The sequence below is a fragment of the Heteronotia binoei genome, chromosome 9 (assembly GCF_032191835.1).
Source record: "Heteronotia binoei isolate CCM8104 ecotype False Entrance Well chromosome 9, APGP_CSIRO_Hbin_v1, whole genome shotgun sequence".
In the NCBI taxonomy this organism is placed as follows: domain Eukaryota; kingdom Metazoa; phylum Chordata; class Lepidosauria; order Squamata; family Gekkonidae; genus Heteronotia; species Heteronotia binoei.
In genome coordinates this window covers 100,778,486-100,805,361 of record NC_083231.1, presented here as the reverse complement: position 1 = coordinate 100,805,361, position 26,876 = coordinate 100,778,486, and the positions used below count along the sequence as shown (strand labels likewise).

Below are 26,876 nucleotides of genomic sequence, written 5' to 3'. Positions count from 1 at the left end.
TGAGGAGTGCCCTGCTCCACCTCTTTGCATTTTAAGCTGCGCCTTGCCAAAGGCTGAGCACATCTCACAGAGGTCTGGGAGGAGCAGAGCAGAGCAGCTCTGATAGCTGAGACAGCTGGAGAAATTGCTGAGAATTTCTGAGTTTTGAAGGACTACATTCTAAGGGTGAAAGAGATTGAGAGTGATTGCTGCTGATTGAGAGTGATTGCTGAGGAGTGCCCTGCTCCACCTCTTTGCATTTTAAGCTGCGCCTTGCCAAAGGCTGAGCACATCTCACAGAGGTCTGGGAGGAGCAGAGCAGAGCAGCTCTGATAGCTGAGACAGCTGGAGAAATTGCTGAGAATTTCTGAGTTTTGAAGGACTACATTCTAAGGTTTGTGGGGCTGCCTAAAATTCTAAGGTGTGATAGCTGGGGAACTGCTCTTTGTTTGGTTGACTGCTCTTTGTTTGGTTGACTGCCTTAAGGGTGAAAGAGATTGAGAGTGATTGCTGCTGATTGAGAGTGATTGCTGAGGAGTGCCCTGCTCCACCTCTTTGCATTTTAAGCTGCGCCTTGCCAAAGGGCGAGAGCTAAAGGGCTCTTGGCCTGTGGCTCTTTGCCTAGGGGCTCTCTAAGGAGCAGGAACCCAGATCCCTGGCTTCCTTGTTCTCCAAATAAGGTAAGTTCCCAATAAGGTAAGTTTAGGTAAGTTGACCCGCCAGAAGGGGAGCCACTTAAACAGCATTTAAAGAGGACTGTATATTTTAATATATATATATATATACAATGAAGATAGAATGCCAGCAGGGGGTTGGGGGCTTTCCAGTGTTTTGCACTGAGTGTCACATGTATGACTATCTGCCCAAAGGACAGAAGTCTTGGGTGTGTGCTCGATGCAAGGAGCTCCTGGTCCTCAGGGAACGAGTTCGTACCCTTGAGGCCGAGGTGACTGCCCTGGAGAAGCAGAGACGGTCAGTTAGGCACTTGGGGAAGACTCTCGGGGGCGTATTAGATGAGCCCCGCTCTGAACGTAGCAGCCCCGTTGCTGCCAGAGAGCGTGAGGGTCGAGAGGGAACAGGGCACCGTGCTGAGGATAAGGGGAATGCGCCCTCAGCAGGGACCTCTTCTTCGGTCGGTGAGCGGGAATCCTTTCGCGCCAAGGAACCATCCCTGAGCAGGGGGAGAGGGGGGGTATTGGTAGTTGGTGATTCGATCATTAGGCAAGTAGACAGCCGGGTGGCGAAACCGCGTACTGACCGTATGGTGACTTGCCTGCCTGGTGCGAAGGTAGCGGACATTACGCGTGTAGTAGATAGACTGATAGACAGTGCTGGGGAGGAGCCTGTGGTCGTGGTGCATGTTGGCACCAACGATGTGGGGAAATGCAGTCGTGAGGTCCTGGAGGAAAAATTTAGGCTGCTAGGCGGGAGACTTAAGGCCAGGACCTCCAAGGTAGCCTTCTCGGAAGTGCTACCTGTTCCACGTGCAGGGCAGGAGAGACAGGCACAAATTAGAAGTCTCAATGTGTGGATGAGACGATGGTGTAAGGAGGAAGGGTTTAAGTTTGTTAGGCACTGGGATGCTTTCTGGAACAAGCGGGAGCTGTACAAAAGAGACGGTCTCCACTTGTCCCCGGATGGAACCAGGCTGCTGGCGCTTAAAATCAAAAAGGTGGCAGAGCAGTTTTTAAACTAAATCTTGGGGGAAAGCCGACAGGAGATGAAATGTCTCTGGTTCGGGAGGACTCGTCTCAAAGAGATGAAGGGTTAGCTGCTATTTTTCTACCGGGTAACGGACCGGAGTTGTCCACTGTGAAGGTGACAAACAATATGGACTGTCTGCCAGTGTCTCGAGGCGGCAGGAGGAAGGTGGCGGGCCTAGCTCGCCTGGGAAATTATAGATGTTTGTATGCAAATGCTAGAAGTGTTCAAAGTAAAATTGGTGAATTGGAATGTTTAGTGCTGGGAGAAAACATAGACATTGTGGGAATTTCAGAAACTTGGTGGAATGAGGAGAATCAGTGGGACACGGTGATTCCTGGATATAAGCTATATCGGAAGGATAGGGAGGGAAGGGTTGGAGGTGGGGTGGCTCTGTATGTCAGAGAGGATATACGGTCCAGTAAGGCTGAGATCAGAGAATTAGATTCACTTTTAGAAATGCTTTGGGTTGAAATAGAGGGCCCAAAAGGAAATTTAACTATGGGAGTTTGTTATCGCCCACCAAATCAAAAGAGAGAGGACGATTATAATATGATGGAAGGCTTAAAGATAGCGGCTAAACGTAAAAACTGTGTTGTAATAGGTGATTTTAACTACCCGCAGATTGATTGGGTCAATATGTGTTCTGGTCGAGAGAAAGAGATTGAGTTTCTTGATGCTCTCAATGACTGTGCTATGGAGCAGATGGTCTCAGAACCTACCAGGGGTGGGGCGATCCTGGATTTGGTCATAAGTAATGCCCAAGACTTGGTGAGAGATGTAAAAGTGATTGCGCCGCTTGGGAGCAGTGACCATAATGTTATTGATTTCACCGTTTGTATAAATAGGGAGTTGTCCAAAAAGACCACCACAACCACGTTTAACTTTAAAAGGGGTAAATACACTGAGATGAGGAGGCATGTGAGGAAGAAACTGAAAGGAAAGGTACATACGGTCAAAACCCTTGAGAAAGCTTGGACGCTATTTAAAACTATAATCCTAGAAGCTCAGATAAAATACATACCACAAGTTAGGAAAGGCACAAACAGGCATAAGAAAAGGCCTGCGTGGTTAACAAACAAAGTAATGGAAGCTGTAAAAGGTAAGAAGGACTCCTTTAAGCGGTGGAAAACCAGTCCAAGTGAGATTAGTAAAAGGGAACACAGGCTGTGGCAAATCAAATGCAAGACTGTGATCAGGCAGGCAAAAAGGGACTATGAGGAGCATATTGCAAAAAACATAAAGACCAACAATAAAACTTTCTTCAAATATATTAGAAGTAGGAAACCAGCCAGGGAGGCAGTGGGGCCCTTGGATGACCATGGGGTAAAAGGATTACTGAAGGAGGATAGGGAAATGGCTGAAAAGCTAAATGAATTTTTTGCCTCCGTCTTCACTGTAGAAGACGAGAACTTTTTGCCCGCCCCAGAACCACTAATTTTGGAAGGGGTGTTGAAAGACCTGAGTCAGATTGAGGTGACAAATGAGGAGGTCCTACAACTGATAGACAAATTAAAAACTAATAAGTCACCGGGTCCGGATGGCATACATCCGAGAGTTCTGAAGGAACTCAAAGTTGAACTTGTGGATCTTCTAACAAAAATCTGTAATCTTTCATTGAAATCTGCCTCCATTCCTGAGGACTGGAAGGTAGCAAATGTCACCCCCATCTTTAAAAAAGGTTCCAGAGGAGATCCGGGAAACTACAGGCCAGTCAGTCTGACTTCAATACCGGGAAAGTTGGTAGAAACCATTATCAAGGACAGAATGAGTAGGCACATTGATGAACACGGGTTATTGAGGAAGACTCAGCATGGGTTCTGCAAGGGAAGATCTTGCCTCACTAACCTGTTGCATTTCTTTGAGGGGGTGAACAAACATGTGGACAAAGGAGACCCGATAGATGTTGTTTACCTTGACTTCCAGAAAGCTTTTGATAAAGTTCCTCATCAAAGGCTCCTTAGAAAGCTTGAGAATCATGGAGTAAAAGGACAGGTCCTCTTGTGGATCAAAAACTGGCTGAGTAATAGGAAGCAGAGAGTGAGTATAAATGGGCAGTCTTCGCAGTGGAGGACGGTAAGCAGTGGGGTGCCGCAGGGCTCGGTACTGGGTCCCATGCTTTTTAACTTGTTCATAAATGATTTAGAGTTCGGAGTGAGCAGTGAAGTGGCCAAGTTTGCGGATGACACTAAATTGTTCAGGGTGGTGAGAACCAGAGAGGATTGTGAGGAACTCCAAAGGGATCTGTTGAGGCTGGGTGAGTGGGCGTCAACGTGGCAGATGCGGTTCAATGTGGCCAAGTGCAAAGTAATGCACATTGGGGCTAAGAATCCCAGCTACAAATACAAGTTGATGGGGTGTGAACTGGCAGAGACTGATCAAGAGAGAGATCTTGGGGTCATGATAGATAACTCACTGAAAGTGTCAAGACAGTGTGCGTTTGCAATAAAAAAGGCCAATGCCATGCTGGGAATTATTAGGAAGGGAATTGAAAACAAATCAGCCAGTATCATAATGCCCCTGTATAAATCGATGGTGCGGTCTCATTTGGAGTACTGTGTGCAGTTCTGGTCGCCGCACCTCAAAAAGGATATTATAGCTTTAGAGAAGGTGCAGAGAAGGGCAACTAGAATGATTAAAGGGCTGGAGCACTTTCCCTATGAAGAAAGGTTGAAACGCTTGGGACTCTTTAGCTTGGAGAAACGTCGACTGCGGGGTGACATGATAGAGGTTTACAAGATAATGCATGGAATGGAGAAAGTAGAGAAAGAAGTACTTTTCTCCCTTTCTCACAATACAAGAACTCGTGGGCATTCGATGAAATTGCTGAGCAGACAGGTTAAGACGGATAAAAGGAAGTACTTCTTCACCCAAAGGGTGATTAACATGTGGAATTCACTGCCACAGGAGGTGGTGGCGGCCACAAGTATAGCCACCTTCAAGAGGGGTTTAGATAAAAATATGGAGCACAGGTCCATCAGTGGCTATTAGCCACAGTGTATGGAGCACAGGTCCATCAGTGGCTATTAGCCACAGTGTATGTGTGTATATAACATTTTTTGCCACTGTGTGACACAGAGTGTTGGACTTGATGGGCCGTTGGCCTGATCCAACATGGCTTCTCTTATGTTCTTATGTTCTTATCTTCTTGCAGGAGCAAGCGAAGTTCCAGTGGTGCTAGCTGTGCTGCAGGGGTTCCACTCAGAACTGACAACTGGTGGTACAGATGCTGGAGGCTTCCCGTGCCTAAGGCTCAACTTGGACCTGGTCAGTGGCGTGAGTCTGGAAGGTGAAGTCACGCCTGTCACTTCCTTTGATCCCACCGCCAGCTGGGAGCAAGACAAGCCCCACCTCATGATGCCACCGAAGCAGCCACTTCGTTTTTGTTCTAGTTTACTTCATTTATAGCCTGCCTGCCTTGATGAGACTCCACTCTAAAGTATTTGACAACTGTAACAACAAACAATATATAAAGTAACAAAGGCCACTCAAATTAGGAAAATTCTACTAACAAGTAATACAACAAGCAGTGAACAAATGCAGGTTGTTACCCTGGGGCTTTTCTTGTACTTTATAGCTACATAATTACCCCAGATCTCTTTTGTTTGTTGACTGCCTGTTGATGAGACTCCAGACAGATAACAAAATTATTTTTTTTAATTCCATCAGATTGCAAGGTTCTCCATTAAACTATGCAGTAGGATTAAGATTTCCCCTATGGGATTTGCCCTATGCCTTTGCTCCAAAATTTGTAAGGGTAATTGTGAGGTGGTTATGAGCAGAACTGGAGAACAGTGCAGACAACTGCAATGTAGAGACATTGTCTAAATCATGCCATGCCATAATGCAGACTGTAGGTTACAAAGGTAGAATGGTGGAAAGTGCCATCAAGTCACAACCGATTTATGGCAACCCTTTGGGGTTTTCTAGGCAAGAGGACAACATTGCTTGTCTGTGCAAATTGATCCTGAAAATCCTTGGTGCTCTCCCATCTAAGCACTAACCAAAGGTCCCCCTAAGCTGCGCTAGCCTGTGCTAGTGCACAGATTTCGAGCCCTTAGTGCTGAGATTTTTATCTCAGTGCAGGGTAGTGCTTCATCCTAGTACATGGTTTATTGCATATGTTATAGCGTTCCTGTTGTGTTGCTTAATTCTGTAATCTGCCTTGAATCTCAGCAAGAAAGGCAGGCTATAAAGCAAATAAAAGTATGAAATCAAAGGGACAGGATCCTGTGCACGGAGGTATGCATTAAAGTCGTTAAGGAGTTCTGTATTGCTGGTAGCACTATCTTCTTGAAAGAGACCGTATGTAGTAGCAGGAATATACTGAGAGCCTGGTGTGGGTTTTCTTCTTTGTTTGCCTTCTGGAAATGTTGCAAAGATTAAGATCAGCCTTTTGGGCTCAGTTTGCATTGAAACTCGTTTGTTGTAAATATTGTGTAGCATTGTAACCTGTCTTTAAGTGCCAGTATTTAAAGTGACTTTTGTAAACAGAAGTGTTTGCTTTGCTGCAAGCTGCAGTACTAGACATGTGGGGTTGAATCCCACTGATCTATTTTGTTAACAGTGGCATGTTTCTCTGATGGATGGAGCCTTTTCTGTATTTGTATAACTAGTTTTAATGCATTTTCTTTTATCACAACACAGTTCCAAACGTCAAATTTCATAGTATTCCACACCATGCTACATAGTTTGTAAAGTGAGAAATAATGCCAAGGTTGATGTGGGAGCAAGGGAAAATAGGTACAGTATTTGCTGATTAAAAAGAGCAGTCTGCATGATCCTCTGGCGTAATGGATATTAGCAAATGGAAGGCAAGGAATTTCTTCCTGTGGCTAATTTATGGCTTGCGCTAAAGTAGTCTGGGATCCCTGTCCTACCTACATCTTCCATTCCATTCTTAATCTGCACTACCTTTTAATATTTTCTTTAAATAACAGACTTTTATGCTGGAGCTTAGCATTGCTCAATTGAATTGAATGTTTAAAATCAAAGTTGGCAACTGCAGCTTGCAAACTTGGCAGTGGGAGGAATTTGGGGACAGGAGAGAGCTCAGTGGGGACATGGTGCCATTGATTCTTCCCTCCCATTCTGCCATTTCCTCCAAGGGAAACAATCTCTACCATCTGCTGATCAGTTGTAATTCTTGTAGAACTCCACCTGGAGGTTGGGAACTTTAGCTAGAATTTATTATGTTGGTCTTTAAGGTGCTACTGTGTTCTATAAAACATGGTAATGGTTATAAAAAGTTATGGTAATAGTCGTCTAAAAACTAATTTATGTGATAGTCAAATTAGGCTTGCTTACAACTTTTTCATGCTAGTAGTCTTTTGGCTCACTAGGTGATGATATGTATACTTGGCTTGTGCAAAGAACTGGCACTACCAAGTTTGATGGACCAGATCACACCTGTCTCTCCACTTACCAGAAGACTTTTTTTTTTTAGTTCAAGTGACTGCCAGCCAGTTGAGTAAGTGATCCTTTTAAACGTATTCCTAGAAATCAGGCATATAACATATTGACATTTTGCTTCCTTCCACTCCATATTTTCTTCTTTTAAAATGTAATTAACCCTCTAGGACAAAACACAGACACAATTCATTTTCAAGTAGGATTGCTGAATCTCCCAGCTATGGGGGTGGGTGGGGAATGGGGAGGTGTAGGGTTGCCAGATCCAAGCTGGGAAACTCCTGGAGATTTGGGGACTGAGGAATTTGGAGAGGAGAGGGATCTCAGTGGGATAAAATGCCATAGAGTCTGCCTTCCAGAGCATCCATTTTCTCCAGGGGAATTGACCTCTGTAGTCTGGAGATGAGCTGTAATTCCAGGGGGTGTCACTAAATTGATGTCACTAAAGCAGATACATGGTTTATTAAAATGGATTGTGAATGTACTAAGATTTGCACCTTCCAAAGTATTAGCTTGAATGGATGTAATCAAGGCCAAATTTTTATTTCCATGAGTTTCCATCAAAACTGATGTCAGTGAAAATGTTGCCTCCCTCTTCTAAATAGCCCCTATACTGCTGCCTCAGCCACCAATGAAATTACGCCTTAAGGACTGGAGTAGATTTCCTGCAATGCCTGCACTCTTAGACACCAAAAGTGATCAGTTTACTGCTTACATCAGGCAACAGACAGAAATGGAAAAGGTTAACTTGAGGTGTAAGAATAGTGCCAAAAAGTGCTGATCAGACCATCTGGGAAATTCCTGAGGAATTTTATACAGTGCCTTTCAAAAAAATAACTAGGGTTATATGCACTCTAAGCTTCAGAATCTTGTGAGCAAAAATTTTACTTTGTGAGCTACTCGCATTAAAGTTGTGAGCTACTGCATAAATTAGTGTGCTCTGGGGTCATCCTTCCTGAGCTAAGAAAAAAAAGGCAAAAAAAATCTGTGAGCTAGCTCACACTAACTCAGCTTAGAGGGAACACTGGTTATATGCCAGTGGTTCTGAGTAGAATGATTCTCTGCTGATCCACAATGCACACAGGGGCTTTCCTGCACCAGGTTTTTGATGCCGCTCTGGATTAGTCAAGCCTTGCCTATTTGAGCCAAGCAACCCCTGTGGCCTTTGCCAGCTTAACTTGCTTCTGGCCACCAGCCTCCCTTCAAGGCAGCGAACTGACTGCTAAGTTAAAGGGCCAGTCCACATGGCTTGTCACAGTAGAACTTGAAGTATCCCTGGAAAATGTTTGTGCCTTTTTCCTGGGATACTTTCCTTGCTATTGTTGGAGTGCTACATTACCTGCCCAATGCGGTGGGAATCTGGCACTGTGATATGCCTTGGCATGCTTTTTCTTTTCTTTTTAAGCTGCATCTTCTTGGCCAGCACAGTGTCTTTCATTTGCAGTATATTAATACGAAAATCAAAATGTTTGCATTAATGATCATTTGTTTATATATCTGTAACATGTTGTTACTTTATAACAAACTTCATCTTGAAGTGCAATAAGAGTTCATGGGTTATCCATGCATATTATATAACTGACAACATACCATACTTTTTAGGTGTGGCAACTTGCTGTTTTCATATCCCTTATATTTTTTGCAGTGCAAGTATAGACTTTTAAAACCACCGTGTTCCTTAGCTATATAAAAATGTTTTTTAGCTATATAAAAATGTTTCTGTTTTAAGAAGTTCATTATAGCAGCCTTTCTTAATGATCAAAGATGTATAGAATTAATAGTGAACATTTATTCACCTAATAAAGATTTTATACCAGATGCAGCAGATGGTCTTCAGGTTTTCTGTAAGGGGAGGGGGGTATTTAAATTGGAAGTCACATAATGAAGGGGTGAGCCCAGGACGTTTCTTTTTCTTCCAAGAAGAATTCGGTTCACTTCTCAAATTAAGACAGAGGAGTCTTTGCACTTGGAATGAAGGGGGGGAGGTTTCCTCCAGAAGAGGCACAAGGGCATTCTGGAAACTGTGCCAGGGAAAGCAAGGACCAGCTTGTGAATGAATGATTTCCTGGTATAGAGCAGGGGTGTCAAACTCATTTGCTATGAGGGCTGGATCTTGACCTTGTCAGGTTGGGCTATGTGTGTCATAAAATGTAATGCCAGGTCAGGGAAATATAAACTTTATAAAGGGCACAGACAAATACACTCAGTCTAATACACCTCACTGGCTTACTGAGCCTCAGCCAACATAGGAGAGGCTTGGCTCAGTAGCTCTGCTGTGCAATTGAGAGAACCTAGCAAAGCTAGCTATCCTCCCACTTCCTCCCCAAGGGAGGAGCTTTGCTCTGTAGCTCCTTTGTGATTGAGCAAGTCTGAAAAAGCAAGTGGTCATGCAGAAGAAAGCAAGAGAGGGAGAAGGAAGCAGATGACAGTGAGTTGCTTGTGGACTTGATGGGGGCCTGATTTGGCCTCCGGGCTGCATGTTTGACACCCCTGGTATATGGGGCTTCTCCTGAACAGCTGTGCCTCAAGTTTAGAAAACGGTTGAACTCTGCTGGAGTTGACTATATTGCCAATTTTGCAGCCTTTTAGAGCTTCTGAAACTCATTTTTTTTTTGCTTTTTTTAATAGTAGAATTTCATTGACTGATTCATTTCCCCTCACCCCCAAATTTGGAAGGGACAGAATGCCAGGCAGGCCTAACTGGCTTGCCCTGGTAACCCCACGATTATGGAACACTCTCTCTAGGGTGGCATGCCTGGTGTCCTTCACTCTCCATCTTTAGGAGGCAGCTGAAGACTATTTTATTCAGGATAGCATTCAATTAGTTTTCTTTTTCTGCCTATCAGTGGTTTTAATTCATAGCCTTTTAAGGGTTTTCTATATTTTTATGTTTTATTTGCATTGTAAGCCACCTTGTGTTCCATAAGGTGGAACTTTATTTAGTGGAGCATAAAGTGGAACTTAAGTAGAAAGTGTCTAATTTTTAAAATAAATATATAAAGAGCTACCATCTCTAACAAGATGGTACTGAGAATGGATTTCATTCATGCTCAAAGATTAAATCCTGATTTCAGAGACTGCAAAAGGGAGTTCTATCTTTCTGTCCAAAGCCTGTTCATCAGCAAGAACCAAACTGGTACAAGCTTAGTAATCAGGGACACGCTTTGATATTTATTTAGACCAAATTTTCAGTTCAAAAAGATGGGAGATTCTGTTTGTAGCATTCAAGAACTCTTTTCAGCTATGAAGGTTTTTAAGCCCGTGGCTCAGGAAATCCATAGAAAGGGAATCAACCCATTAAGATATTACAGTAAATTTCCTTTGGCTACTGAAGAGGGAAGGGGAGCATTTTGGATGAGATCTACAGAACAGCCAGGGCTTTTTTGGTAGAAAAATCCCAGCAGGAACTCATTTGCATATTAGGCCACACCCCTTGCAGTACAAATGGAGTTGAAGCAATAGATCCAGGTTCAAATTGCCGATAAACAGAGGCAAAGCTGTACAGGACACACGTTTGTTGCCTTCTGTGCTTTTTATATGAATGAGACCTCGAATGTGCCTGTGAAACGGCTATCCTTTGCAGCAAGCGTTGATGCCAATAGAAACTGTTGGAAGTGAAGTTGGGGTGCTTTAATCAAACAAAACATTCAATATTATACAGATATTACACATTTACTATAAAAGTACAGTATAGTGCTCAGTTAGGGATGTTTTCCTTACTTACTCAAGTATATTTTTTTAGAAGTCTCAACTTCGTGTATGCAATTACAAGGAAAAAGACTGTCATGCATATGAGAGCCACGTAATTTTGCCAGATGCCCCAAGGAGTTATGTCGATGCCTTGTATCGCCAGATACTCTTCTCCAGTGCATCTATAATGAGAAATTTAGTTTTCAAAATCCGTTAAGAATGCACAGCCCTTGATTCGATTTGTTATTCTTTGTTTTTAATTCAAAATGTTTTAAACTATTATTATAAGCTGCCTTGAACCTTGAGGGGAAGGCAGGATATAAACAGCTGCAAGGGAAAAAATTACAAGACATTCAGATTTTTATTTTTATCTTATTGGGCAGTGGGATAAACACTCACATTGTAAATGGACTAGGACTGACGCAGGTCAAGTTAATCCCAGTTGAAGAATCCTTGCAGAACTTCAGACCAGTGAACTCATTGATTTGCAAAGCCTTTGGAGAGAGACAAAACTGAATTACTTGCTTGAATTTACATGCATGATCCCTATCCCAGAAGCCATCAGGGCCCTGTTGGACTTATAGGAGTTCTGCAGGGCCTGCAAGACTGAACTGTTTTGGATGGTATATGACATTTAAATGGGAGAGGGCTGCCACCTCACCTCACCTGGATCTATCAGTACCATCTGCCTAGGATCTGACCACTTTGGAGAAAGGAAAATATTATATGATCTTGCCTGAACAGATGAAGTAGCACCATTGTGATTTTATCTATTTTATTATTTTACTATCGTTATCTTATGTTGTTAGCCTCCTTGAGTCTTTGTAGAATGGGTGGGATATAGATTTAACATAATAAATAATAAATAAATAAATATCACTAAACAAAATGGATCTGCAAAACTTTTGAAAACAGAAAAACCAAATCACTTGCTTATATCTGCATGTTCTACTTTTCAGGCTCAAGTGCAAAGCAACATATGCCGGGGAACACTGTTCTGAATATTCCTTGGCTCCAGGAGATCTCATTCCCAAATAACCCAGTATCTTAACAGCCCCAATGATGGGGCTGCTGTTTTTAGAATGTTCTGGGGAAATTTTCAACTAGAGCACATCATTCTGTTCAAACACTCTGAAAAAGTAGTTTTTGTGTCTAACAGCAGATCTGTCTGCTCCTCTTTGGTACTGAAGAGCCTACTTAGATATTACAAAGTTGGGGAAAGTGCAGAAGAAGAAGAAGATATTGGATTTATATCCCGCCCTCCACTCCAAAGAGTCTCAGAGCGGCTCACAATCTCCTTTACCTTCCTCCCCCACAACAGACACCCTGTGAGGTGGGTGGGGCTGGAGAGGGCTCTCCCAGCAGCTGCCCTTTCAAGGACAACCTCTGCCAGAGCTATGGCTGACCCAAGGCCATGCTAGCAGGCGCAAGTGGAGGAGTGGGGAATCAAACCCGGTTCTTCCAGATAAGAGTCTGCACACTTAACCACTACACCAAACTAGCTCTCCAAAAGGGGCAACCAACATGATTAAGGGGCTGGAGCACCTTTTCTATAGTGAAAGGCAAAAGTGTCTGGGGCTTCTCAGGGGTGGACACGATAGAGGTTTATAAAATTATTGTCCCTCTCCTGTAATGCTGGAACTTGGAAGTGCCCAATTGATGGGAAGTGCCCAGCTGATGGGAAAGAGACTCAGGACTGACAAAAGAAAGTACTTCTTTACTCAGGCAATAATTAAATTGCGGAATTCGCATACAGAGGAGATAGCAAACACCACAAATGTAGATGGCTTTCAAAAGGTATTAGAGAGATTCATGGAGGCTAAATCTGTCTATCAATACCATGTAGACTAAAGGGAACCTCTCCATCTAGAACCAGTAAATCTCTGAATGTCAGAGCTGGGGATAGGGGAAGGCAGGCTCTCTATATGCTGGCTTTCTAGGGTCACTAGAAATTGAATAGCTGTTTTAAGATGATTAACTGGTTTTTAATGTTTTGACTTCGTTGTTACCCGCCCTGAGCCCACTCGCGAAGAGAATGGGATAGAAATCCAAAATACTAATAAATAAACAGTTGCCTGCTGTGCGAAACAGGATGCTGGACTAGGTGGGCCATTGGTCTGATCCAGCCTTATGTTATTTATATGCCCCCCACATTCATCACTGATGTTTGTAAAATTTTAATCTCTGTTTTAAAGTGTATAATGTCTAAATAAATCACAGCTCTGATGCAGTACCATCCAGGAAATAAGTAATAACACGTATCAACCAATGAAATACGAGGTCCAGATGGAGTGCTGCGTTGCAGTTCAAGATATGGACTACTAGGGGTCAGTGTTTAACAGGTTCAGATTCACAGTGCCTTAAAGCCGTGATTCCTATCAAACTGGAGATTCTTATCAGAGGCTCCTCTGTAGGAAATTACAGTAGTGGCACTCGGCCTGCACTGAAAAAATGGCCTTCTTACCCACTCAGTGCAATAAGAAGCAGAAGCGACCTTTAAAAGGATACACCCACCAATAAGTATTAAGCCAGAAATGGCCAAACTTGCTTAACGTAAGCGCCACACAGAATAAACATCAGATGTTTGAGGGCTGCAAGACATGAACATCAGATGATTGAAGGAAGGGAGGAAGATGGGGAGGGAGAGGTGGAAAGAAAGCAATTTTAAATGCATTCTCCAAGGCTTCCAGGGCAACTTGTTGACTCATGTAGAAAACAAGGTGCTGGACTGGACTGGTCTGATCTGACACGGCTCTTCTCATGCTCCTGGGGACTGCAATACACAGCTGCGTAAGAGTCCAGAGTGTTTTATGGAATATACGTGGGGCCTGCCAGACTGGTCTGATTAGTTTCTCCTACCTACTGGTCAGTTTTAAATTATTGATTGTAATTAGTGTTTTTGATGTATTTTATTATTATTTACATTGCCAGGCACCCCGAGTTCCTCTAAGGTTTAGAAAGGAGGCTAATAAATGTTCTAAATAAAGAATTAAATCAATGCTTACATTCAACCCGTATCGAGTGATGCTGAAGTACTGTAGCCACAGCAACCAGGGAGAAATTGTCGTGATGTTTACCAGCAAGCCAGAGAAAAGCTGCAAACATAGCAAAAAGCAGGGGAAAGCAGAATTCAAGATCCTGAAGAACCTCAGAATTCAGTACCCAGAATTCTCAGCTATTGTTCTGATGCTCTAACTGTTGGGAAATTCTGTGAGGGAAATTGTTTAAAATTTCCCAGACAGTTCAATGGACCGCTGGATTGTAAAAGAAACTGAGAGTTTCTTAGTATTGAAAAATATATTTTACTTCTAAAGGGATGGGAACACTGGGATGAAAATAATAACACTATAGACTACATCTTTACTCTACTGCTAACAAGCTTGGTACCCCGTCAGCTCCCCTCAGATCCGAAGCTGCCAACCGCTCTCTTTTTTAACCATCGTTTCCAATCCTCTCCTTAACATTCCATCAGCTCTCATCTCACTGGCAGTTAACCAGATATCCCTTCCTGAGTCAGCTAAAGAATACGAACTGGTGAGCATATTTAACCCTATAGTGACTGAATTTACATGTTACCTAGACATGCAATATAAATACTCAAAATTCCAACACTAACCACTATACTGGGGTGGCCAAACTTGCTTAATGTAAGAACCACACAGAATAAACATCGGATGTTTGAGAGCCGCAAGACATGAATGTCAGATGTTTGAGGGCTGCAAGACAGGAAGGAAGGAAAATAGATGGGGAGAGGAAGTAAAAAGAAAGCAACTTTAAATGCATTCTCTGATTTATAGAGAGAAATGCCTTCTCCAAGTCAGTGGACAGGGTGGTGGGGGCTTCAAGAGCCACACTATGTGTGAATGAGCCACATGTTGCTCACAAGCACACACATATATATACATAAATATACACATATACACATACACATATACATATCTATATATATACACAGACACATACATAGTTATATATACACACATGTATATGTATATATGTATATGTGTGTATATATATATATATATATACACACACACACACACACACACACATATGTATATATACACATATATGTGTATGTGTGTGTGCATGTGCATGTGTACACACACTCACTTATACACACACAGACATACTACTTTTCTCCTCGGGTGGGACTCAAAGTGGCCTTTAGAACATCATTCTCCCTGGTATGATTCCCCCCTTTCCTCTGTATATAGCCGCTGAAGTGACCTCAGGTCAACCACAGTTTTCTCAGAGCTCTCTCAGCCCCACCTACCTAAGTCACGCGGTGTCCGTTGTGGAGAGGGGAAGGGAAGGAGATTATAAGCCGCTAGGAGACTCCAAGTGAAGGGCTGGGTATGAATCCAATCTCCTCCTCTTCTCCTCACAACAGCCCTGTGAGGTAGGTGAAGCTGAGTTTTTGTGAGAGGCCAAGGTCACCCAGGGAACTTCCATGGTAGAAGTGGGGGATTCAAACCTGGGTTGCCCAGGGTTCTAAGTCTGCCACACTACACCACACTGGCTCTCCATTCTTGTTGCTGAAGGGTTCAAGTTGAGTAACTCCAGGAGAAGAAGATGATATTGGATTTATACTCCACCCTTCACTTTGAATCTCAGAGCGGCTTACGATCTCCTTTCCCTTCCTCCCCCACAACAGACACCCTGTAAGGTGGGTGGGGCTGAGTGGGCTCTCATAGAAGCTGCCCTTTCAAGGACAGCTCTGCGAGAGCTATGGCTGACCCGAGGCCATTCCAGCAGCTGCAAGTGGAGGACTGGGGAGTCAAACCCAGTTCTCCCAGATACGTGTTTAACCACTACACCAAAATGACCGTGGGGCACAGGTGGGGCTGCTGGGATTTGGCTCTGCTTGTCCCTGGCTGCCAGTGGCCCTCTAGAGCAGTGGCCTGCTGGGAACTTCCCCAGGAAGTCCAATGGCCAGTCCATCCTCGAGGATGGAGTCTCATTAAGATGCGGCAAAAACAAAGCTGCCTCCTTAGCCATGCAACAAGATACTCTTGAAAGGAAACGTTTCGTGAAGGAATGGCCGGTACTCACAATCATAAGAACAAAGCAAATGTTGATGAGGAGATTGGCAACCGAGGTGACGCTTTGTCCTGTTGCGATTGCTAGAGAGAGTGAACTAGCTGTGTAGGCAATCAGTATGAGGGTAATCATCATGGTAAAGAAGGCTTCTGCCGTAGGCTTGAATCCTCAAATTAAAAAAGAACACGATTTGCAATGGCAGATTTATTTATATATATATATATATTAGTATGTGCTTTTACACACTGGCAATGCAATTCTGGATTAGTTATTGGGCTCAGCCTGGAGTAACTTCACCACACAGCAGTTGTCGATACCACGGCTTGCTTTTATTTGCATCCTAAAAATGAATGTATAACAAACAACCAGTATCCCCACAATTTAACAGGCTAAATTGTCAGCCTTTATATCAAACCATCTGTTCCTACACCAACTTCTTCTAGACTACTTTTAAAATATTTTTGTACCAACTTCCCACCCAAACAGGATCCCCGAGATGGTGAAGATGCTTGAACATTAAAACAGAATTTAAAATAACGTATTAAAATAATGCAACAAACATGTTAACACCCAAACCAGGGAAATTTTGCTCCACCCAAATAATGGAGCGTGAAATGCATGGACACCAGTTATGTAAGAAGTCACTTGATCAGAATGTTGTATTGATGACCCAGCTGACACAGGAGTTGGCAGAAACCTGAGAAAGAGAAATCAACAGTGCACTCCTGAGCAGGTCTACTGGAACCCACTAAATGGGACTTACTCCATGGAAAGTATTCTGAAGATTGCGCTTCGAATAGCATGTGAAATACTACATTTCTGAACCCTCCCCTGCACAGATATTTTTTTAAACCTTTCCTGCAATCTGAACTAGCACTGCACAGAGCAAAATGAGTTAGAGCCCTTGTTCCAGGTGTATTCAGGGCTTTTTTTTGTAGCAGGAACTCCTTTGCATATTAAACCCCACACCCCTGAAGTAGCCAATCCTCTAAAAGCTTACAGGGCTCTTAGAACAGGGCCTATTGTAAGCTCCAGGAGGATTGGCTACATCAGGGGTGTGTGGCCTAATATGCAAAGAAGTTCCTGCTACAAAAAAAGCCCTGGGTGTTCTAGTTATCTACCTTCAAGGGGTCAAAGTGGGCAAGCTTTTTTTTTTTTAGAGTATTCTCCACCTGCTACCTGAAATAGTCCAGTTCATAGATCAGAGTTATATGACCCACTGGTTCAGAAGGAGCATATCAAACAGAGAGCAGGGATGGGGAAAAGAGAAGGAGAGTCACAGTCACATCACAGGGAGGTAGGAAATGATTACTTTGGTGGGATACTTGCCTATTGTGAAATAATTTAAACAGGTGAAGATGATCCCAGGTAAAGTCCTCATGGGTATCATGTCAGCTATTATCTTTGCAAAGAAATATGCAGACACTCTGTAGTAACCACTTATGTATTCATGTCTACAAAACAAAATAAATTACAGAATTCAGGACAGGGATCGGTGGAATACATAGCCAATCACTCCATCAATTTGTTCATCAATTTTCTCAAATCTCTTAAGACCCTATATTGTCTGACAGCTATTCTCAAAATGTTGCCTTGCTGATAAAGCCACATGTGTAAACTATCTGGCTGTTTTGATAAAATACAAACTTGTTCTTATGAAACATGCAGAAAAACTCACAGGACTGGGTCCAACACAAAATTTCAGCTTGTGCTAGAGCGCTTATGCAAGCAAGCAGGAGGCAAAGAGACTGCGGTAGCCGCTTGTGCCACGTCAAATTGACCATATTCCTACTTGATATTGTGCGGGGGGGGGGGGGTACAGTGAGCAGAGCTACATTTAGCTGGTGGGCAGTGGTTAAGAATGCAAAGTGGTATAAAGTTAGAATCCGATGGCAAAATAGTGAAATTAACAAACTGAAAGAACATTTGGTCTGGATAGCATTTGCATGGGAAAACACCAATGGCAGTAAAATGTCAGAACTGGAAAATGATGGTGAAAGTGTCACAAGGCAATAGATGCAGTCTGTTAATTGCTCTATTGCTCCTCCAGTCTGGGTTAATCAGACGTCACTGGATCTAAGCTACAGTTACCATGCCAACAGCTGTGCTTGATAGCTATTACTCTCCAAAACCACTTGCCTTGTGTTTATGTATTTGCAGCATTCTGGCTAGGCAGGAACTGTCTTATTACATTCTGTTTATCCCCTTTACATAGGGCTTTCCCGCATTCTCAATTTTCCTAACTTGTGTGTTTGTGTTGCTACCGGGGGAGGGGAGGGGGAGAGGGTGTTGTTTTGCTACACAGGGGTGGAATTCTAGTAGGAGCTCCTTTGCATATTAGGCCACACACCGCAGATGTAGCCAATCCTCCAAGAGCTTACAAGGCTCATTTTTGCAAGCTCTTGGAGGACTGGCTACATCATGTGGTGTGTGGCCTAATATGCAAAGGAGCTCCTGCTAGAATTCCACCCCTGCTGCTACATCTAGTGGTTGATTTTCTATTGCATCATTTTATGTCCAGCATATCCCCCTGAAGATTTAAACTACATGCTTTTATGCCTGATAGATTCAGGTGGGTAGCCATGTTGATCTGAAGCAATAAAACAAAGTTTGAGCCCAGCAGCACCTTTAAGACCAACATGCACACAAAACCTTATACCCAGGATTAAATGTTGTTGGTCTTCAAGGTGCCACTAAATTCAACCTTGGGTTTATGCCAGACACAAAGTAATGCAATATCAAATCAACAGCTAGAGGGAGTAAAATACGTGTGAAACAGAAAAAAAAACCCAAACAGGAACCACAAGCAAGGAAAATCAGAATACAGAAAAACCCATGGAGTCCAGAGCCAGATGTCTTGAAGCATATCTGAAGGGCTCCATTTTTTCCCTCAAGAACAGAGTCACTGTTCTTCTCTCATCCATCTCGTATACAGTGGCACTGTTTGCCTTGGTAGCCAAGAAATTCCAGGCTAAAGGTGTACCTAGAAGACTTTTTAAAACTTAACATGCACTTTCAGGTTTTGTTGTTTTAATGATGTTATCTAGGATCCATATTCTATGCTCTGTTCATGCTGTATGTGACGGACTGTAATATGGGTCAGGCTGCTGCATGAGGAAATAAAGGTCACACAGAAGCTTTTCATATTTGAGTAAACTAGTATTAGTCCTTTAGTGTAAGGAACTCCATTCTAGTCAGGACAGAGATAGCGGTATGAAGTAACTGGTTAAAGCGAGATGGATGGAGATGCAGGAAAACATGTCCTACTATCATGGCTACAAGATGGAGAAAGATAGAAGACGTAGCTAAAAGGAAGGAAGATTTCCTTAAAAAATAGCAATCTACACATCAAAAAGCAGTAGAAAGGAAGGGATGAACAGGTCCTGACCCAAGGCTTTTTTTGTAGCAGGAACTCTTTTGCATATTAGGCTAACCCCCCTGATGTAGCCAGTCCTCCAAGAGCTTACAGCAGGCCCTGTAAGAAGAGCCCTGTAAGCTCTTGGAGGGACTGGCTACATCAGGGAGTGTGTGGCTTAATATGCAAAGGAGTTCCTGCTACAAAAAAAAAAGCCCTGTCCTGACCTATCTATCTTTAGACTGGAAAGGAGATGACTGAGGAAGGATATGATCACTGTCTTCAAGTACTTGAAGGGCTATCATATAGAGGATGATGCAGAATTGTTTTCTGTTGCCCCAGAAGGCCAGACCAGAACTAGCAGGTTGAAATTAAATCAAAAGAGTTTTTGGCTAAACATTACGAAGAACTTTCTGACAGAGTGGTTCCTCAGTAGAACAGGCTTCCTTGGGAGGTGACTGATGGGCTCTCCTTCCTTGGAGGTTTTTAAACAGAGCCCAATTTCCCACTCACCTTCCGCCATTCTCATGTTCCTCTTCTCAGCGAGGCTTCCTTCTGATTTCACACTGTCTGCCCCAAGGCTGCAGCTAGTGTTGGCTTTTTCACGCCGCAAACAGAAACTGGTTTTTAGAGGTTTCTATTTGCCGCACAAAAAAGCCAATGCTAGCTGCAGCCCCGGGACAGATAGTGCGAGATCGGAAGGAAGCCCCGCTGAGAAGAGGAATGTGAGAGCGGCGGAAGTTGAGTGAGAAATTGGCCAGAGGCTAGATGACCTTCTGACAGCAATGCTGTGAACTTAGGCAGATCATGAGAAGGAGGGCAGGACTGGTTCTCGTGGCCCTTTCTTAGTTCTAGTGGTCCTTTCTTAGACACCCAGGGAAATGATGTGTGCCACTTTGGGGTCAAACAGCAATTTTTCTCCAGGTCAATTTGGCCAGGGATCCTGGAAGGTTTTTTATTTTGCCATCTTCTGGGCATGGAGCAGGTGTCACTGGGTATGTGTGTGGGGAGGTATTTGTGAGTTTCCTGCATTGTGGAGGAGGTTGGACTGGATGACCCTGGAGATCAACTCTATGATGCTATGATCACTCTAGATCAGGAGTAGCCAACGGTAGCTCTCCAGATGTTTTTTGCCAACAACTCCAATCAGCCCCAGCCATTAGCCATGCTGACCTTCTACACTAGAATCACAGGATCAGAGAAACCAACTCTATGGCACTATGATCCTATGATTTTAGTATAGAATGTCAGCTTGGGGGCAGGGCTGAACCAGGATTAAGGGTCTAGCGCGAAATCTGGCAGAGCCTCTACAGTCCCCCTCTCTGGAGTCTAAGAGACAATGCAAAGGTTTTCGCTTCCAACAGTAACAGCCTTTGGCCACATACAATACATGCTACTTGGACTTGGGCCACAGTTAAGAAGAATCAAGAAACCCTAAACTAGGGTGACCATAATGTCTGAGGGACACCTGGGGGGGGGGGGAAAGGTAGGGGTGTGCGCGCGCGAAGCGCGCGCCCCGCCGGAAACAGGAAGTGACGTCACTTCCGGCGACGTCACTTCCGGTGATGTCATGCCACCGCCGGAAGCAGGAAGTGACACCACTTCCTGTGACATCATTTCCCCCACGTCACCTGCCGGAAACGGGAAGTGACATCACTTCCTCTGACATCACTTCCCCCAAATGACATCATTTCCCCCAAATGCCACTGCCGGAAACAGGAAGTGACTTCACAGCACTTCCTGTGACGTCCCCAAAAATCCCCCAAATATCACCGCCGGAAACAATTTTGTTCTCAAATCCTGTATATACTTCATCAGTATATGGGATAAGGCACTTTCTCAACTGTGCTGCATAATGCAGCCTATTTATTTTGTCCTGTTTGCTCTGTTGGCTCTATCTGCACCACCTTCATCACTTTCGGGGTGTGGATCCCCCAGTGGGGTGGTCTCCCGACTCCCTCCGCCGGCTGTTTCTGATAGCCCTGCGCCCCCTCTTTCATTTGATATGTGTCCCGTGCGGGTGCCACCCTCCCGCCGGGAGATGCCGCAAAATGAGCCCCCTTGAGGCTTATGGCGGCAGGGCTCGGGGGAAGCGAGCTAGACTGCTGTTCTTTTGAGGGGTTATAGAGTGTTTCGAGCCCGTCCCTGTGGCATCGGTCTCATCGTTGTGGGACCCAGGGGGCCGGCGCAGCGGCCCGCCGAAGCAGCCTGTCACTAATAACACAGGTCGAGATGCAGGACAGGAACCCGGAAGTGACCGACAGGCTGCTTCAGCAGGCCGCTGCGCCGGCCCCCTGGGCCCTACAACGATGGGACCGATGCCACAGGGACGGGCTCGAAACACTCTATAACCCCTCAAAAGAACAGCAGTCTAGCTCGCTTCCCCCAAGCCCTGCCGCCATAAGCCTCAAGGGGGCTCATTTTGCGGCATCTCCCGGCAGGAGGGTGGCACCCGCACGGGACACATATCAAATGAAAGAGGGGGCGCAGGGCTATCAGAAACAGCCGGCGGAGGGAGTCGGGAGACCACCCCACTGGGGGATCCGCACCCCGAAAGTGATGAAGGTGGCGCAGATAGAGCCAACAGAGCAAACAGGACAAAATAAATAGGCTGCATTATGCAGCACAGTTGAGAAAGTGCCTTATCCCATATACTGATGAAGTAAATACAGGATCTGAGAACAAAATTGCACCAGAAGACACAAACACAAAGCTCCCTTACACTGAATCAGTGCTTGGGTCCACCAAAGTCAGTATTGTCCACTCCAGTCACAAACACAAAGCTCCCTTACACTGAATCAGTGCTTGGGTCCACCAAAGTCAGTATTGTCACATAAGAACATAAGAGAAGCCATGTTGGATCAGGTCAATGGCCCATCCAGTCCAACACTCTGCGTCACATAAGAACATAACAGAAGCCCTGTTGGATCAGGCCAGTGGCCCATCCAGTCCAACACTCTGCATCACATAAGAACATAAGAGAAGCCCTGTTGGATCAGGCCAGTGGCCCATCCAGTCCAACACTCTGCGTCACATAAGAACATAAGAGAAGCCCTGTTGGATCAGGCCAGTGGCCCATCCAGTCCAACACTCTGCGTCACATAAGAACATAACAGAAGCCCTGTTGGATCAGGCCAGTGGCCCATCCAGTCCAACACTCTGCGTCACATAAGAACATAAGAGAAGCCCTGTTGGATCAGGCCAGTGGCCCATCCAGTCCAACACTCTGCGTCACATAAGAACATAACAGAAGCCCTGTTGGATCAGGCCAGTGGCCCCTCCAGTCCAACACTCTGTGTCACATAAAAATATAAGAGAAGCCCTGTTGCATCAGGCCAGTGGCCCCTCCAGTCCAACACTCTGTGTCACATAAGAACATAAGGAGGGAGGGAAGGGAAGGGAAGGGAAGGGAAGGGAAGGGAGGAAGGGAGGAAGGGAGGAAGGGAGGAAGGAAGGGAGGAAGGAAGGGAGGAAGGAAGGAGGAAGGAAGGAAGGAAGGAAGGAAGGAAGGAAGGAAGGAAGGAAGGAAGGAAGGAAGGAAGGAAGGAAGGAAGGAAGGAAGGAAGGAAGGGGGAGGGAGGGAAGGAAGGAAGGAAGGGGGGAGGGAGGGAGGGAAGGAAGGAAGGAAGGAAGGAGAAGAAAGGAAGGAAGGGAGGAGGGAGGGAAGGAAGGAAGGGAAGGGAGTGAGGGAAGGAAGGGAGGGAAGGAAGGAAGAAAGGAAGGAAGGGAGGAGGGAGGGAAGGAAGGAAGGAAGGGAAGGGAAGGGAGGGAAGGAAGGAAGGAAGGAAGGAAGGAAGGAAGGAAGGGAGGAGGGAGGGAAGGAAGGAAGGAAGGGAAGGGAGGGAGGGAAGGAAGGAAGGAAGGAAGGAAGGAAGGAAGGAAGGAAGGAAGGAAGGAAGGAAGGAAGGAAGGAAGGAAGGAGGGAGGGAGGGAGGGAGGGAGGGAGGAAGGAGGGAGGGAGGGAGGGAGGGAGGGAGGGAGGAAGGAGGGAGGGAGGGAAGAAAGGAAGGCCGCCCCCCGCCCCCCCCCCGCGCTTTCGGCCCCCTTACCTGATTCCAGGGCGGCGGAGAGTCCAGCGGCGGCGGCGAGTCCTGCGGGCCTGCGGCGGCGGCCTCGCAGCGAGGGAGGGAGGGAGCTGCCGGCGCTGGCCTCTGGAGGCCTCCAGGGACCAGCGCCGGGCCTCTCCGCTACCGGCGCTGGCCTCTGGAGGCCTCCAGGGACCAGCGCCGGCTGCTCCGCGGCTTCCCCGCGGCCTCCGCTGGTCCCTGGAGGCCCTCCAGAGACTCTGGAGGGCCTCCAGGGACCAGCGGAGGCCGCGGGGAGGCCTTCGCTGGCCGGCGCTGGTCCCGGAAGGCCTTCCAGAGGCTCTGGAAGGCCTTCCGAGACCAGCGCCGGGTGCTCCGCGGCTTCCCCCGCGGCCTCCGCTGGTCCCTGGAGGCCCCCCAGAGACTCTGGAGGGCCTCCAGGGACCAGCGGAGGCCGCGGGGAGGCCTTCGCTGGCCGGCGCTGGTCCCGGAAGGCCTTCCAGAGGCTCTGGAAGGCCTTCCGGGACCAGCGCCGGGTGCTCCGCGGCTTCCCCGCGGCCTCCGCTGGTCCCTGGAGGCCCTCCAGAGACTCTGGAGGGCCTCCAGGGACCAGCGGAGGCCGCGGGGAGGCCTTCGCTGGTCGGCGCTGGTCCCAGAAGGCCTTCTAGAGGCTCTGGAAGGCCTTCCGGGACCAGCGCCGGGTGCTCCGCGGCGTCCCCGCGGCCTCCGCTGGTCGGCCTCCGCCACCGCCGCCGGGCCCCCGCGCGGGCGGGGAAGGCGGCGAGTGAGGGAGGGAGCGTCCCTGCGTGTGCGCAGGGTATCTGCGCAGGCGCAGGGACGCTCCCTCCCTCACTCGCCGCCTTCCCCGCCGGCGCCCGCGGCCCACCGCCTCCGGGGCTGGCTAAACCGGGACCTTTAATGGTCCCGGTATAGGCAGCCCGGGAGCCGGGATTGGGTGGCCAGAACCGGGAATGTCCCGGGAGACCGGGACGGTCTGGCCACCCTACCCTAAACAAAATTCTATTAATGGGTTTTTTTTAAAAAAAAAATCCATTTGCAGTGTCTTTTTAAAAGCTCAAGGTTTCAGCAAAAGATTAAATAGTTTGATTAGCACCGTTTTATGATTTCAGTATACCTCTCTTCCTTTATAAACCTACCCCTACCCTCCTAACTGATACTCAGGGATCCACATTCATCCAGGAATCTCTCTGCCTGTTGTACAGACTGTGGGTTGAATCCAACCAACTGCTCCACTAGTGAAAAGGGAAGAGTGGGTTGCTTCTCTTTGACCACTGAAAAAGGCTGAGCTGGGGAATGTGGGACTTCGGGGTTGCCAGGTCCCCCCAGCCACCAACAGAATGAGGGGAGGGTGTGCATGGCCAAAAGCTACATGGGACAGGAACTGCAACAGGAATGAGACGGAGCAAAAAAATCTGGCCAGATCCAACCCAATGAAAACATACAGATTTCAAGACTGTGAGGGGGAAAAAAGAAGGAAAAAAGGGGAGGAAAGAGAATGCAAAGAGCAAGACAAGCAAGATACAGGGGCAAAAAGAAGGAAGGGGGGACGGTTTGGACACGTGGTACCTCAAGAGGCCAAGGACTAATATGCAAGGTCTACTTCTCTGTGTGTGTGTTCCACAGCTTAATTGGGATTTTTTTTAACTTTTATTTAAAACCCAGTTCCTCCTGCTCATGCCTTGGGCACTGGGGGGCAACAAAGGGAATTGCTGGGAGGCCTCTCACTATAAGCATCCCTACTCAGGACTTAGCACCGAAGTCAGGAGGAAGGAAACCTGCTAAGCAGACCACACTGCACGAAGGAATGGAGAAGCTGCTCTTGTTTTGTTTTGACTGAGTGGCCAATGTGTCTATTCTACGTCAGGGCTGGCAAACAAATATTTATAGAAAACTTCATATTAACTTTATTCTTGGAGCTCTTTGGAGGTTTGGATTGTTCAAACCTGTCAAATTCATTTTTTAAAACGTTTTCTCTTTTCTCACCTAACATATCCTTTTAGAAATGCTAATGACCTCCCTGGCCAGACAATGAAATTGTCAGGTTTCACACCTCTAGCTATAAGCTGTCAGCTCAGCTAGCAGAGAAATGAAAACAGCTTTTACCTACAAAAGTATTCCCCCCCCCTCAGTCTCTCCTACGAGAGCAGACACACAAGGCACAATCAGTCTTCTGGCTAGGATGGACAAACTGGGGAGAGGCGGTTGCCTGGTGAGAGCCCTCTTGTTGCTAAGGTCCTGTCAGGACTAAGTGCAATTTCATCCTTTCTAGACTACATGCCTCCTTCCACTCTAGTCCACAGGACACCAGGGGGAGTTTTTTCACCTAGAACATCTGTGTCACCCAGAAAAAGGAACAATAAGGACTCTATCCCCTTTGAGTGCTGATTTGTGGCAAAAGGTAGGGTTGCCGACTCCAATTCAATAAATATCTGGGGACTTTGAGGTGGAGCCAGAAGACATTGGGGTGGAGCCAGAAGTAAGGGTATGACAAGCATAACTGAATTCCAAAGGCAGTTCTGGCCATCATGTTTAAAGGGACAGCATACCTTTTAAGTGCCTTCCCTCCATTAGAAATAATGAAGGCTAGGGGCACCTTCTTTTGGGGCTCATAGAATTAAACCCCCTGGTCCAATCCTTTTGCAACTTAGTGGGTGTTTTGAGGAGAGGCACCGGATGCTGTGCTGCAAATTTGGTGCCTCTACCTAAAAAAAACAGCCCCCCACTAGAGCCCCAGATACCCAAAAATCAATTCTCCATTATACCCTATGGGAATCGATCTCCATAGGGAATAATGCAGTGCCCAGCAGACATCCCCCCCCCCCCGCTTTGTGATAATAATAATAATAATAATAATATTTTATTTTTATATCCCGCCCTCCCCGCCAGGCGGGCTCAGGGCGGCTAACAGACATGGGGATCCCATGATTCACATAAAACAACATAAACAGTTTTAAATATATCAGTCACAAATAAATTATTTAAAATAGTTAAAATATATAAAATGGTGCTAAAATACTGTATCATAATGTACGCAAGATGGCTAGATGTCCATTCGTTGGATTAATCAAGTTCTATCTCAAAAGCCAGCTGGAAAAGAAATGTTTCCTGAAGCAGGGGTGGAGGGCCTCCAAACTGGGGAATCCCCTGCCGCACCTGGGGATTGGCAACCCTAGCAAAGGACCTCTCTGTAAGGCTGCAAATAGGTAGGGGTAGTAGGGGTACTAAAAGCTGAATCAGGAGCTGGAGGGCAGCCTACTACAAACAGGTACACCTACATGAATATCCTTTTCTCCGAGATAAAAAGTTCAACGGTCGTAACACTGTTCAAGCACTGACTGGTTGTCAAGAAGAATAAAGCTCCAACTCTAGAGGAAACAAATACACATGCACACACAAATTGAAGATTAGATAAAAATCACAGTCCAAACATTTTAACTAACAAAACAGAGATGAGTGTATGACGTGATTATCACATTACACAGAGGTAACTGTCGTGGAATACACTTTGAGCAGGACTGTGAAAACAAAAGGCCAAAGCTCGTGGGAAGCTTTCTTGTGCAACTGCATGAAGGCTGCTTCCACACAGTGCTGCATAATGGCTGGGGGGGGGGGGGGGCGCAAGAAGAACCTGCCAGGCGGAGGGAAGGAGGAAA

At 45.8% G+C, this 26,876-nt stretch overlaps 1 protein-coding gene across 1 annotated transcript in view; it reads right to left on the bottom strand.

The window, feature by feature from the left end:
- Positions 1-10,697: 10,697 nt before the first annotated feature.
- LOC132577603 (broad substrate specificity ATP-binding cassette transporter ABCG2-like) overlaps positions 10,698-26,876 on the bottom strand; it is a 43,218-nt gene continuing 27,039 nt past the window's right edge. The window contains exons 10-15 of the mRNA XM_060247390.1: positions 26,499-26,588; positions 17,152-17,276; positions 15,835-15,989; positions 13,785-13,874; positions 11,179-11,273; positions 10,698-10,961 (exon numbers count right to left, since the gene is read on the bottom strand). Of these exons, the coding sequence (XP_060103373.1) occupies positions 10,814-10,961; positions 11,179-11,273; positions 13,785-13,874; positions 15,835-15,989; positions 17,152-17,276; positions 26,499-26,588 (703 nt within the window). The 3' untranslated portion in view covers positions 10,698-10,813. The remainder of the gene's footprint in view (positions 10,962-11,178; positions 11,274-13,784; positions 13,875-15,834; positions 15,990-17,151; positions 17,277-26,498; positions 26,589-26,876) is intronic.